At 41.3% G+C, this 14,046-nt stretch overlaps 1 protein-coding gene across 1 annotated transcript; it reads left to right on the forward strand.

Moving 5' to 3' along the window:
- Window positions 1–1,426: 1,426 nt before the first annotated feature.
- On the forward strand, window positions 1,427–13,831 carry ENO2 (enolase 2). Its single transcript, XM_015814063.2, has 11 exons — window positions 1,427–1,511; window positions 4,034–4,129; window positions 4,383–4,441; window positions 5,302–5,371; window positions 7,757–7,890; window positions 8,310–8,532; window positions 8,654–8,851; window positions 8,965–9,166; window positions 9,305–9,413; window positions 10,761–10,819; window positions 13,688–13,831. The coding sequence occupies exons 1-11, from the start codon at window positions 1,427–1,429 to the stop codon at window positions 13,755–13,757; spliced, it is 1,305 nt and encodes a 434-aa protein (XP_015669549.1). The 3' UTR covers window positions 13,758–13,831.
- Window positions 13,832–14,046: the final 215 nt, after the last annotated feature.

Genomic DNA, 14,046 nt, shown 5'->3' on the forward strand with positions numbered 1-14,046 from the left:
AAAGTGACAATGCCTACAAGAATTCATAGGCTTGAGGCTACTTTTGGAGATGTCAGAATAAGGTAAGAATTCCTACATTAGCACCCCGAACACTAAGGACAACTTAAATTTGCCTCAGGGGCTGAAGCAAGATGACGTCAATGCTATTGGACCCAGCAGAAAAATATGGCCTCGGAAGAAAACAAAATAGGGAGTTGAGGAAAGAGCAGGTGTAACTTAATTATCTCCTTCCTTCCTTCCAATGCCAAGGACAATATTGTACCTACCTCATTTCCATAGCAAAAACCAAAGTTCTCAAAGTTGACAATTCCATCTTATTCCACTGCAGCTGATGGCAGAGGTCTAATGTAATTTAAGTGCAAGGCAGGCTAAATGACATCCAGTTGTTTGTCTCTTGATATTGAACTGCCGTGAAACAGTTCCTTTCCCATAGCCAGCAGTATGACTGGCTCCGTGAATGAAGAGGCAGCACTTTGTTCCATACAAGAAATTCTGATGCACTTGGAGAGTTCAAGGCCTCTGTCTTACTGCTATGAGACTGCAAATTATTGTAAGATTACAGCCCACTGAACATATAATGAAGACAAGACATTGGAAGCCAGGGCAGAAAAAAAAATAGGGCACATTAACTGAAGTGCCTCTTTGCACTGCTCCTTTTTTCCAAGGGGACAGGCAGTCTCCCCCCACCCAAAAAAGTGTAAAAAGCCTATATAAAATGTTTTTCTCTTGTGAAGAAATTGCTCCAGCCAAAGATAATGCTACAAATCTGTGCCACATCCTTGGTTGCCTATCCTAAGTGAGAGGAGCCCCTCCCAAGTGCTGGACTGCCAGGAAAGAGACAGAGTCCTTAATTTGTGCCATTGCTACCAAGGATGCAACTTCAGTGTGTCTGTTCAATGCCAGGAAGAAAACCCTGAAATATCTGGGTTTAAGGGAGAACAGAGAGCATTTCTCTCCCAGGGAGTCCTTAAACAGAAGAATTAACGAAAAGACTTCTGGCTGAGAGGGTCATATTACCAGAGAAGCAAATGACCTGCTGTAGCTTTTCCAAAATCAGATGGTAGGGAGTGAGAGTGTTCTACTCAGACTGGCTGACTCATCTGCACAGCAGCTGCAAGAGTGTGAGATACGCCTTCAGCCTAAATGCACCTTACAAAATTGCACCAGCTACATTTAAGAGCCAGGGCTGTATGTCATACTTGTATTCACAATGTAAGACTTCTATGGCATTACCAACTACCCCCATTTTATCCTTCACACTCTTTATACTGTTTGTACATTTAAATTCTATTCCGAGCTGAAGAACTTTTTGATGGGAACAGGGATGTGAAGGAACATAGGATGAACGTTTCAAAGCTAACTTTGTCTTCCGTTCTTTTCTTGGGCTTTCTGTCTTTATTCTCCCGCAGGAAATCCCATTTCCACAATGTCCATTGAAGAGATTCGTGCTCGTGAGATCCTAGACTCTCGTGGGAATCCAACTGTCGAGGTGGATTTGCATACCTCAAAAGGTACAAACTGACAAGAAGAAGTTTGCATCTTTTGCAGCCCATGTATTGAGCTAATGGATTTGTTCTGAGAGGAAGTGAGCTGGAAAGGTCAGGTGTTACCAACCCTGAAAGAAGGATTGAGAAGTATCTCCTTTTTCCTCTCATCTCTACCAAATGCCTCACTGAGAATCTGAGCAGTTCAGTTTTAGCTGTGCTCACTTATTAATTCCCACCACTAGAGCCGAGAGAGTAAGGAAAGGAACATTCCTGCAGTAGTGGGAGGGTATGAAGCAAAAAAGTGATAAGAATTCTTACATTTACATACATACTTAGAGCTCTGAAATTGATCTGAAATTCATGGTTTTCATACTTGGAAGTTAGAATAAGTCATGGTATTTCTTCTTTGGCAAGTTGTTAATTTTGATGCTCAGGCCAGCCCTTGTACCCATCAGACTTGGCCATCAGACAACAAGCCTACTCTAGTTTTTCTTCAAGCCCAACAGGAATGCTTTCTGTTGGAGGATTCTTAGTATTAACAATCAAAAGGCAAAAAGATGGAAGTGATGGGAAAACATAAAAAAGCAGGAGGGCATTATTTATACTTTCAGGGAATTCCATGAGTTTCCAGTCAAATTTCATGAGTATGAGAACAGTAATAGTGTAAAAACCTTACTTGGAAGTAACTTGATGAAACTTTCTGCCTTTATATATGGCATAAAGCCCTTCACGTAAAGTTCCACCATTCATTCAGAGGAAGAGAAGTGGTGTTATAAACCTTAAGGAGCAATTTCATCCATTTCTCTTGTGATAAATTAATGTGTTGTGACTAGCCATAGTCTAGGCAGCCATGTTGTGAACAGATAAGCCCTCCACAGCAGCCATTTTGTGACAGTGCCCATAACATGCTCATACATTCCAGATGTGTCTACAACATCAAATATTGCCAATCTCTGAGCCAAAAATAAATACAAGAAACAGAATGACCTGAAATAGGTATCTGCAGTCAAATAAAAATGTTAACTTATAAAAGAGTTTAGAAAAGAACCTGAAAGAAATCAGGACTAAAAGCTGATCCTGTTACTTATTGTATTTTGGAGCTTCACAGCTAGAGCAAGGAGAAAGAGACTCAAGGCAGATGATGCAGATTGCAAGGATTCTTATTAGCAGAGGACCATCCTGATCCCAAATACCATTGAACTCCAGGGCTTTAAATCACAAAATGATCTGCAAGTTGCAATCGAGTGAGAAGAAAATCAACATGGTGATTTACAGACGGCAATATTATATGCACTTTAGAACCACCACCTGGAACTGTACCAAGTCTTCTGTAAAAGAAACCTTGGATTAAGAGAAATTAAAGCAAAGGAAGGGAAAGGAAGACAATAAGAGTAGTAAAAAAACAAGACATAGTCTAGGTTTGGAAAAAAGGGAGAAACAGAATAACAAAATCAGAGAAAAGGAAGCAAAATATGTAAAGAGCCAGCATATTTATTTTTCCACCCACTTCCCAACTATGATAAATAAAAGTTAATAATATAATATAATAATATAAAAAGAAAGCAGAAAAAGAAAATACTCTTTAAACAACTGAACAGAAATGAAATAGAAGATTGGAGCTATAAAAACTTAGTAAATAAGAAAAAATAAGTAAAGGAATGTAAGTAGAATGAATTTTAAAGGGAAAAAAATGACCAAAAGCTTGGCCATTGACTAAAGCCTATTTGTTGCCTGGATAATTTATAAGATTCCCTTTCCCAAGACTCTAAAAGACTAAGATGCATAGGAAGGAAGGGCTGTTTTCAGTTGCGTCACAGTGAACTTTAAATACTTATAGGAATGCTTAAAATGGCATAATTGTTCTCTGGAATTAATTATTAAAGAAATGATCATGAACCTTTATATGAGACAGGCACCAATTATTGCAGAAGCAATATATTTAGCATGTTTTTAAAAAATAGAGACATGTTTTCATACATACTTTGCAAACGTGGCCGGGACAGAGCTTAGGCCGGAACATGAGTTAAGTGAGCCTGAATGTTATACACTATAAAAAGTATTCTCAAATTGTTTTAAAGAAAGACAGATAGCTTTATACATGTTGAATTAAATCATTTAAATAACTATAATTGCATTAATTACATTACAATTGTACTGATGTAATGTATAGTAATTACATTTGTAACGTACAGTAGTTGTAGCTATATTATCATATGTCCAGTTCTTTTTCAGTCACTGGCCATAACTTTGGAAAATTGAAGCACAGCTATTTCTTATGGAACAACTGGGTCAATCATACTGCCTGCATGATTTTCACTATGTCTTTAAGAAATAATGATATACTTAAAGTAGGTTTGTTTTTTTTTTAAAAAAAATGAAGGCAACTGTGTAACCAGAAGAGATAATTCACTGCTTAGATGGTCTAAACCAGGGGTATCCAACCTTGGCAACTTTAAGACTCGTGGACTTCAAATCCCCCAGAATTCTCCCATAATCTAAGCTACTATTTTTCTATGAAAGATTCCCATGTTGTGATTTCTTCACAGGAATGTTCAGGGCAGCTGTACCAAGCGGTGCCTCCACTGGCATCTATGAAGCTTTGGAACTGCGTGACAATGATAAATCCCGATTCCTTGGCAAAGGTAGGGGCATTAAAACTGGAATTACCAAACAATATGGAACAATTCTAGAGAACACTGGTTGTTTATGCCTACTTGTGTGTCTGTGTGTACACATAGACTGCCACCTGCTTTTGAACTAGCAACAACAGCAGATGTTATGGTGTAAAATTTCTCCAAACTGAAATGACTCAGAAAAGCTGATAGACTCACAAGTCTCTCTGTATTTATTTTTTTACTCTGTCTATGTGACTCTGCATCTTTTCCCTTTCTGTAGGGGTTCTGCAGGCAGTGGATCACATCAACAGCACTATTGCCCCTGCTCTTGTGAGCTCTGTAAGTTGTCCTTTAGTCTTAATCTTCTCATATTTGGCTTCTATGCATGTGTTCTCTCCCTCCCTCCCTCCCTCTTCCTGGCACTTTCATACAAGGATTTTGCAACAGTTTGAAATCAGTTCTGAATTTCTGGGTTCCTATGATTTCGGCAGCACTGCAGACACAATTTGATTTATTTTTGGCTTGATGATGATATAATTGAAATACTGAAAAACTGGGTGTGATGGTGATGGCTTGGCTTGGATGGTTTTTGGGGAACAGATACTTCATTTCTCCACTAGAGGGAACTATTGCTTTATTTTCCTCCTGAGCTTGGGGAAACACAGCTATACATTTTATTCTCAATAACTCAGGTGAAGCACCAATGTTCTTTCTTTCTTTCTTTCTTTCTTTCTTTCTTTCTTTCTTTCTTTCTTTCTTTCTTTCTTTCTTTCTTTCTTTCTTTCTTTCTTTCTTTCTTTCTTTCCTGTGGAGTGGGTGTAAAAGGTTTTATATTGCTTCTGAACCTATAGCACTCAGGACTGGATAGTAATTTTTGCTCCTCATTTTTGGCCCTGCAGGCTGAGAGACATGGAGATAATATGGATTGCATTCAAACGGTTTCTGTAGATGTGGAGCATGAAAATGGCGGCAGTTGGAAGTGCTTCCTTCCAGCCTTCCTTTCCCCTCATTTTATTTATTGACAATAAATAAAGACATAGGCATTATTAAAAGACTTTTAAAATGTTTTTTTCCAATGAAGTTCAATCAAACACTGAATGCTGTGCTACAGGACTAAATTTCAGTGAAACTAAAGGTAGTTTACCAGGTAGTTTTAGCCAGATTTCTTCCATTTAAGAGATTAACCTTTCTTTCTTCAGGCCCTTTCGGTTGTGGAGCAAGAGAAGATAGACAACCTCATGCTGGAACTGGATGGCACGGAGAATAAATGTAAACCCAACTTTTTTCTTCATTAAAAAAATTGGGGGAAAGGTCATGAAGGGAGGGCAAAAGAGCAGCACAATCCGGTAAGACTAAGGCTGAATAACTAACCATAGGGCAAGACTGGGGAACTGCAATTTGGAATCTCAGCACTATTGTATTTCTTTCAATCCACATTCAAAAGTCAAAAGAGAACAAAATCATGATTAATTGAGAGTGGGAGGTTTTTATTAACACAGCTCACAAAAACCACTCCTTTCACATTGTATTCTTATGTCCCAGCAAGAAGGCAAACTGAGACTAGTAAACTGACAAACATCCAAAAAGTAAAGCAGGAGAAGGATTGGGACCAGCAAATAAACCCAGATTTTGAATGCAAGAGAAGGGATGGGGCTTAAGCAAGGCAACACAAACCCATTCCTTAAATTCCTTTATTTTCAATTCTGAAAAAAAATCTGTTTATTGGTATGATAAACAGAGCCCAAGATCACAAATATAAGGAGACAACTGGATGAAAAAGCAACACTTATTTGAAGCTTACTTGTCTAATCCCTGTATACTTTGTCCCCAAAGGCACAATTACATCGAATGTGTTATTATTATCTATGCCACTTCCTACATTAATCTATTCTTTGTTGCTAAGGCTGTCTATAGTTAAAGGCAAAACATTTATTTTTGTTTCTTATTTTATGCTTCCTAAATACAAACATATACTATATACTATTTTGGGTTTGCTTTGACGTCATCCATTTTCCCGTTTGACACTACACATCTTATCTGGCAATAGCAGTTTCTGTGTGCAGCTCTCACCATGCCACGCAATGCTGAATATAATCTTGGTCCCAAAATAGATTCTTTCCCATGTTAGAGAATTAATGGGAAGAAGAATTCCAGTCGAATTGAATGAGGCTGAATTCAGGATAGAGCTACCTAGAATCTTTCTGCATTTTGCTTGATCTCTCACTCCTACATGAATCTCCTCAGTCTCCTTCACCACAATATAGATTTTGAGACAGCAAGGGAAATTTCTGGAATTTTTCAAGTAAAATGATGAAGGTTGAAACAAAAAAAGATGAGAATTTGGGAAAAAGATCAGATTAAAATAAGAAAGGAAATGATGAGTCAAAAAGGGAGTGGGCCCCTCCTATTTTTCACACACACTGGAATTAATGCAATTTTTCTGCTGATTCTTTCCCTTCTTCCTTTGGATGGACTTAGGGTGCAAAGCACTGCCACTGTCTTGCTAGTCTTCTCTCTGCAAAGAACAATGCAAATAATTTATGTCTACATGAGGTCAATAGAACACACATAACTAACTCCACCAAAGCAACACGGCAGACCAGTATAAAGCTACTCTCTAAACCAGTGTTGGCGAACTTTTTAGAAACCGAGTGCCCCAAAACTGGCCCTGCCCCCGCTCCACCCCATGCCCCGCCTCCGCTCCGCCCCCCCATCCCCCACCCCACCTGCCCGCAGGGCCACTCACCGCCTCCAGGGCCCGCCGCAGATCGCCCAGGCAGCCCAGCAGTGCTATGGCGGTCACACCCTCTGCCCGCGCCCTGCAGCATCAGCTGTGCATAATGGGGCGTGAGGGCAGAGTCTTGTCTACGCTGCCTGGCTGCCATGTCCTTGGCTGCGCTGCTCCGTGTGGGCCACGCTCAGGGGCGACTCTCCTTCAGGGGGGCTGCTGGAGAGGAGGGGGTCGCGGGGGGAGGCGAGGCTGGGGCAACGGCACGTGTGCCCACAGAGAGGGCTCCGAGTGCCGCCTCTGGAACCCGTGCCATAGGTTTGCCACCACTGCTCTAAACTGACCTCTCTCTGTCTTTCTCTCTCTCTCTCTTTTTGGATGCATGCTTTTGATGCTGGACTCCTCCTTACGGATTGCTTTCCTAGCAGGCTTGGAATGGATGTATTTTGGCAGGGTCAAATGCAAAGGCCTATCAGAATTGGCTTTGGAGATTCTACACAGTGGCTCCAAATCAATACTGACTGAGTGTATGTTCTGAGTAGTTTAGAACAAATAAGCATACTCACAGGGGATGGGTCTTAGCAGCAACAACCAGCCAAAGAGAGATCAGCAGAAATACATTTCAGGTATATGAGGGGAAACCTAGCGCACTCAAGTGTGGACTCTAGAGCGGAGGAGGGAAGTGTTAGCCTCCCTCTCAAAACAAATGAGCTGCTACTGTTTACAGACTACTCTTGAGTAGGAAGCCCAATGGAAAAAAATGTGGCAAAATTAAAAGCTACTATCAAAGCCAGGCAGGGAATCCCAGGCCAGATGAGTAGCAGATGCTGTGGGGCAGCTAGACGCTGGTAAAATCTTTGGGTCAAAGATCTTTGGTTGTAATTTCTGATTATGCTGTTTACTAATCAATTTTGCAAAATCCTCAGCTAAATTTGGAGCTAATGCCATACTGGGTGTTTCCCTGGCTGTCTGCAAAGCTGCCGCTGCAGAGAAGGATGTACCCCTGTACCGTCATATTGCTGACCTGGCTGGAAATTCAGATCTCATTCTGCCAGTCCCCGTAAGAATCTGGTGATGTTTTCTTGATTTCACACCCATAAAACTGAGGTATGGAGCAGAGAGTCAGGTAACAACAAATTGAACAAGGGTCCAAAAGAGCTGGATTTTCCCCAATATACCATACACCTTTATAGTCCTTTGCATGCATGCTAGTTTTATGTCCATATTAAATATACTGTATGAACTTTCAAAGGCTTATCTTTAGGGTTAGGGTTACAAACATGGTATTTTAGTTCTATGTAAAACCAAAATACTTCTAACAAAATGTTCTTAGCCTCACAATACCTAGGATATTTACAGATGAAAGAAACCATTATAATTCAAACAATTTCAGACCATCATTTACAATTATTGTATGGTGCTTTAAAATATATCACTGAAGATCCCCTGTTTGCTGTTACTGTTTCTAAATTCTTCCAGGCTTTTAATGTGATCAACGGAGGGTCCCATGCTGGAAATAAACTGGCCATGCAAGAGTTTATGATCTTGCCTGTTGGGGCTGAAAGCTTCCGGGATGCCATGCGCATTGGTGCTGAAGTCTATCATAATCTCAAGAGTGTGATCAAAGACAAGTATGGTAAAGATGCCACCAATGTAGGAGATGAAGGGGGCTTTGCCCCAAACATCCTGGAGAATAGTGAAGGTGAGAAAAAAAAGTACAGTACTAAGAGATACTTTGAAAGAGAGGTCTTTGAAGAGATGTTCTAAATCCTTTAAAGACATATTCCCTTCCTAAATAACTTGCCTCCATTTCTGCCTCTCAGCTTTAGAGCTGCTCAAGGAAGCCATTGAGAAAGCTGGTTATGCTGATAAGATTGTGATTGGCATGGATGTGGCTGCATCAGAGTTCTATAGAGATGGCAAGTATGACTTGGATTTCAAATCCCCTGATGATCCCAGCCGTTACATCTCTGCCGATGAACTGGGTGACCTCTATCAGAGCTTTGTACGGGACTATCCAGGTGAGTGACTACGTAGGGTGGAAGCCTTGCTACCAGAACTAAAAACACTGAGACTTCCTTTATTTTCAGCCTGGGGTGTATTGTTATTTTCTCATTTTCTTTTCCCTTTGCAGTGGTGTCCATTGAGGATCCTTTTGATCAGGATGACTGGGAAGCTTGGTCAAAATTCACAGCTAATGTAGGGATTCAGATAGTGGGAGATGACTTGACAGTGACCAACCCCAAACGCATTGAGCATGCGGTTGAGGAGAAGGCCTGCAACTGTCTACTGCTTAAGGTCAACCAGATTGGATCGGTCACTGAAGCTATTCAAGCGTGAGTTCTCTTAAGCCGCCCCATTCTCCAACAGCCTCTGTGCTATCACGTACCCACTGACAGCTCCAAGATTATCTTCAGGAGGCAAATCCACTAAGTTATTTTAATAACTTAATAGGTCACTTTATTCACTTACAGCTGTAAACTGGCTCAAGAGAATGGCTGGGGGGTGATGGTGAGTCATCGATCAGGGGAGACTGAAGACACCTTCATTGCTGACCTGGTGGTGGGACTCTGTACTGGGCAGGTAGGTTCTAACTAGTGGAAATCATGTCTTGTCTCCTTTTGGGAAGAAGCAGGTCAGAGCTAGAATATTGCCACTCTTGAGACAGAATTCTTCATAGACAGATTTGATTTGGTGTCTGATTCAAATGAGCATTGTGAGATAAAAATGTACAAAAGTGTTGACAAAGAGTAGACGTTTCAATAAATCAGATACAAACTTTCAGTCACTGTAATAACCAAGACGACAGTATGTGTAACTGGGAATGTTGGGTACTTAAATACAGTCCCAGCAGAATGGGGACCAATATCAGATGGAATATGGAACATATTGCTATGACATAACAGCTGGGGTAACTTTTATTCTTTCTTCCAATGTTTTCCATACCAACAGCACTGGTGTGGTAAGCTGAGCAAGAGAGATAGTAATCAGTCTAAAGCAGACATGTCAAACTCGCGACGTCATGTGACGTTGCGAGATGTATCGGGACTGTTTTGCCATTGCCAGCAATGGGGTGGGCGCGGGCCAGCAGTTGACACCCCTGCATTAAGCCATACACTGTGCATATGGTCTCGTACACAATGCCTGGTCTAATTTTCATGGCTGAATGTAAGCTTGAATCTGGTCGTTCTTAGTCCTAATTTAGCATCTTAAACATTGTTTCTTTTTGTTCAGAAGAAAAGAATGATAATGTGGGTAAGGTAAAAGACTGGAACATAACAAGCAGATCCATGAGGAAGCTGTATTTCTTGAAACCTGGGGAGATTTCCAGAAAAAGTGATGGATGGTGAAAAGGACAGAAACACGGCAGCAAATGGACTTGGGGCCACTTGTAGCATAGGAATAGCAGGGGGTTGGACTAGAAGACCTTAGGGCCCCTTCCAAACTCTGTTATTCTAGTAATCTCAATATCCTCCTCTAAAGAAATATAGAAACATGTCAGCTAAATACACTGTGCAATGAAGATCCAGTTGCACCCACCACCTCCGTTTCTTCTGACAAGCCGCTAGGCATCAAACCTCTGTGGGTGAGTGGGGGGAAGTGATCCATTTGCTTCCTGCTGACAAGCTTGGGGCAGAATGTGGGAGCAGAGGAGAATAAGCAGGCAAATTTCTGGTAACAAGAGATTATTCGGGCCCTTTTTTCTCCCCCTCCCTCCCCCCCCTTTTAAGGCAAACTTTTGCAGAGATTGGGCAGTTAGCAAAAAAAGTTTACTTTAGGTTTATTCCTCATCTCATACACCTTTGATATAGTGACAGAGATCAGATAAGCACAGAAAATGTGTACTCTCGGTGGGCAGCCTTTGCCCATAATTGACATGTTTGTGTGAATCTCCATAAAATATTACTGAATTGACATTGACGTTTGCAGATAAAGACCGGAGCTCCGTGTAGATCTGAGCGACTGGCAAAATATAATCAGCTAATGAGGTAAGAAATGTGAGGGAAGTAAAATGGATATGCTTATGTGTGAGAAAAGAGAGTGAGTGAGTTTGAAGATGGGAATACCAACCTGCATCAACTTCCAGCAGAGGTCTGTCCCACTGGATTGGATTAATATAAGAAAGGGGGAGCTTTGTTGCTAGAGAGTCATTGCATCCTGTTGCTACTGCACAGCCATGCACAGCACGAACACAGCACTAGAGCATACATGTGCTCTGGTGGTTGACAACATCATCAAAACAGTATGGCATCCTCAATGTTACCTTTGTATACATAATGCTTGTCTTGCCTTGGGTCCAGGCCATCACTGCAGCAGATTTATCTTGTTGTTTCTTGATTGATACAAATAGCTGCCAAGTACAGAGAGCAGCCAAGAGAATAAGGAGTAGAGATCTTTATGTTGCAGATCTTTCAGGTGTCTGAACAAAGATTGAGTTCTAAGGATCATTCTGAGGCGGGCTTATGATGGAAGCAGCAGGGAATCTCTTTCAGTTGTTATTCTAAGTCAAATTCTTAGGGGCCTCCAGAGGGAAGTCTTCTAGTAGTACCCAACAAAACATCCTGCACATCTGTTTTTCTCTCCTTACTGCATTTTTTTTAATGGAAAATGAGATTTGTCAGTGGAAATCATATGTCCTTAAGGACCAGCCCATGGAAAAGGAAGTGGTTAATGCTTGCATTTCTGGCACAGGTAGTGGGGATAAAGAAGCAGGGGAATCTACCAGTAGGAAGTCATAGTCAGCATCTGGGCAGAACACCATGGCTAAAGTAGAAGAAGAGGTTACAGCCAGAAATGCATTTTTAAGTCAGCTTCATTTACAGCCAGTTTATGAGGTTTATGAGTCCAGAGGTTTAAGGCCATGGTGCAGAAAAACTGATAGTCATGAAACAAAAATTTGGAACAATAATTAATGTTCCCAAGAATTTTTATTCTGTCAAAATCAGACCGAGAGCATAGCACAAAAACAGGAGTCCCAAATAACACCAAGTGATAGCCAAGAATCCGCTGACCTGTCTAACTATACCTAAAACCACTTCTTGATTTCATCATCAGAAAAGACCCGAGATAAAATAAGCTTCACTGAAGAATAGCATCATCAGCAGACTCCACTGGAGGATCAAAACAGGCAAGATGGCACTTGCAACATTGTGACTGAAACTCCACTCCTTTGCACATGCATACAAAAGAGATGGGGCTTGGACTGTGATGCCACAACTGCTTTCTTGCCTATTTTAACTGCCAATGGATGCCTCAGAGCAAGGTGAAAGCCATTGCTTGTTATGAATATTGATGCTTGTGGAGGCACATGTTCTATGGACGGATGAGTTTAAAGGGGAACTCTTTAAGTAGCAAAGCAATCAGTATATAGCAATTGAATATTCTAATACAAGTTGGCAACTTTTCCTGACAGTGAGAACAATTAACCAGTGGAACAGCTTGCCTTTAGAATAGCAATAACACTTAGACTTATATACCACTTCATTGTGCTTTACAGCCCTCTCTGTGCAAATGATAGTAGAAGGCTTGATAACACCACAGGACAGAAATGTCGAACAAGAGAGTGTATGGAAAAGAACAAATTCCGTGTTTTGGAGTAACCAGACCAAAGTCCATAACTAAACCCCACTGAAATGTTGTGGCAGGATGCTTAAGATGAGCTGTTCATTTTTATTAAAAAACCCAATGTGACTGACCTGTAGCAGTGCAGCTTGGAGGAATGAGCAAATGTTTCTCTACACAGTACAGCAATATAGTAGTAGTAGTAGTAGTAGTAGTAGTAGTAGTAGTAGTAGTAGTAGTAGTAATAATAATAATAATAATAATAATAATAATAATAAAGTTGGAAGGAACCATCTAGTCCAGGGGTAGGCAACCTTGGCTCTTTTATGACTCGTGGACTTCAACTCCCAGAATTCTGGTTGGTTGCCTACACCTGATCTAGTCCAACCCCTTGCTCAGGCAGGAAATCCTATACCAGTGATGGCAAACCTTTTAGAGACCCAGTGCCCAAATTGCAACCCCAAACCCACTTATTTATCACCGGGTGCCGGGTGGGCGTGGCCGCGGTGGTCATGGCAGCCTGGGTGGGTGGGGCCAGGGCGGCGGGGGCCAGTCCCTCACCATCTCCGGGGCATGGCACAAGTGCCCACAGAGAGGGCTCTGAGTGCCGCCTCTGGCACGTGTGCCATAGGTTCACCACCACTGTCCTATATCATTTCAGACAAATGGCTGTCCAGTCTCTTCTTAAAAACTTCCAGTGTTGGAGCATTCACAGCTTCTGGAGGCAGGTTGTTCCATTGGTTAATTGTTCTAACTGTCAGGAAATGTCTCCTTAGTTTTAGGTTGCTTCTCTCTTTGGTTAGTTTCCATCCATTGCTTGAATGGATGAAAGACTGATCACTACCTACAGGAATTGGGTTTTTCCCCTAGCACATCATGTGGCCTATTTTATAAAGTCAGGGAAAAAGCTACCAAATTTAGTTGCTACTTGTGTTCCCATATTTCCTTGATACAGTATATCAGGCCCCCATTTTTGATATCATTTAGTGTCAACAAGAAGCGAACATTTTAAAAAAAGTACAAACAACATATTTTTTCCATCAGAACTGTATTTTCCTCACAAAGAGTCATTAAAAGCTTTGAATGTAAAGACAGGAGCTGAATAAAAGATGGTTCCAGTTCATAGCCTGCACTTTTATAGTACACTGTCATTCGTTGGGTTCCACAGAAAGATGTGTTCCAACGTTAAATTTCACATGAAATTAACTTTTTTTTGGATTGTATCTAATATGTGGCTGATACCCATAATACCCATAATATACTCCATTAACTATCTCTTTGTCTGCATTTCACAGGATTGAGGAAGAACTTGGTGATGAAGCTCGCTTTGCTGGACACAACTTCCGTAATCCAAGTGTCCTATAAATGCATGCATCCTGGCATACTCTGGCCATGCCTGCTCTTTCAGTGCACAGACTCTGAGTGCCCATTAGATCACATCTTCCATCGTTCTTGTTCCACACTCTCTTGCTCCTGGTCTTCTCAGACCCACTCACTGGAATAGCCCAGGATATGCAAAGACTGACGCTTCCTTTTGCCTGTCATGATGCAGTGCTGCAAGTCAGCTTTGTGTGTGTTGCGCAGTGTCTGCTGTTTAGACCTGCTTGAGTCATCGTTATACCTAAGTACAAAATGATGTCAGCATGTTTGCCCT

This window comes from Protobothrops mucrosquamatus, unplaced genomic scaffold (genome assembly GCF_001527695.2).
Source record: "Protobothrops mucrosquamatus isolate PMUCROS unplaced genomic scaffold, P.Mucros_1.0 scaffold212, whole genome shotgun sequence".
Classification (NCBI taxonomy): domain Eukaryota; kingdom Metazoa; phylum Chordata; class Lepidosauria; order Squamata; family Viperidae; genus Protobothrops; species Protobothrops mucrosquamatus.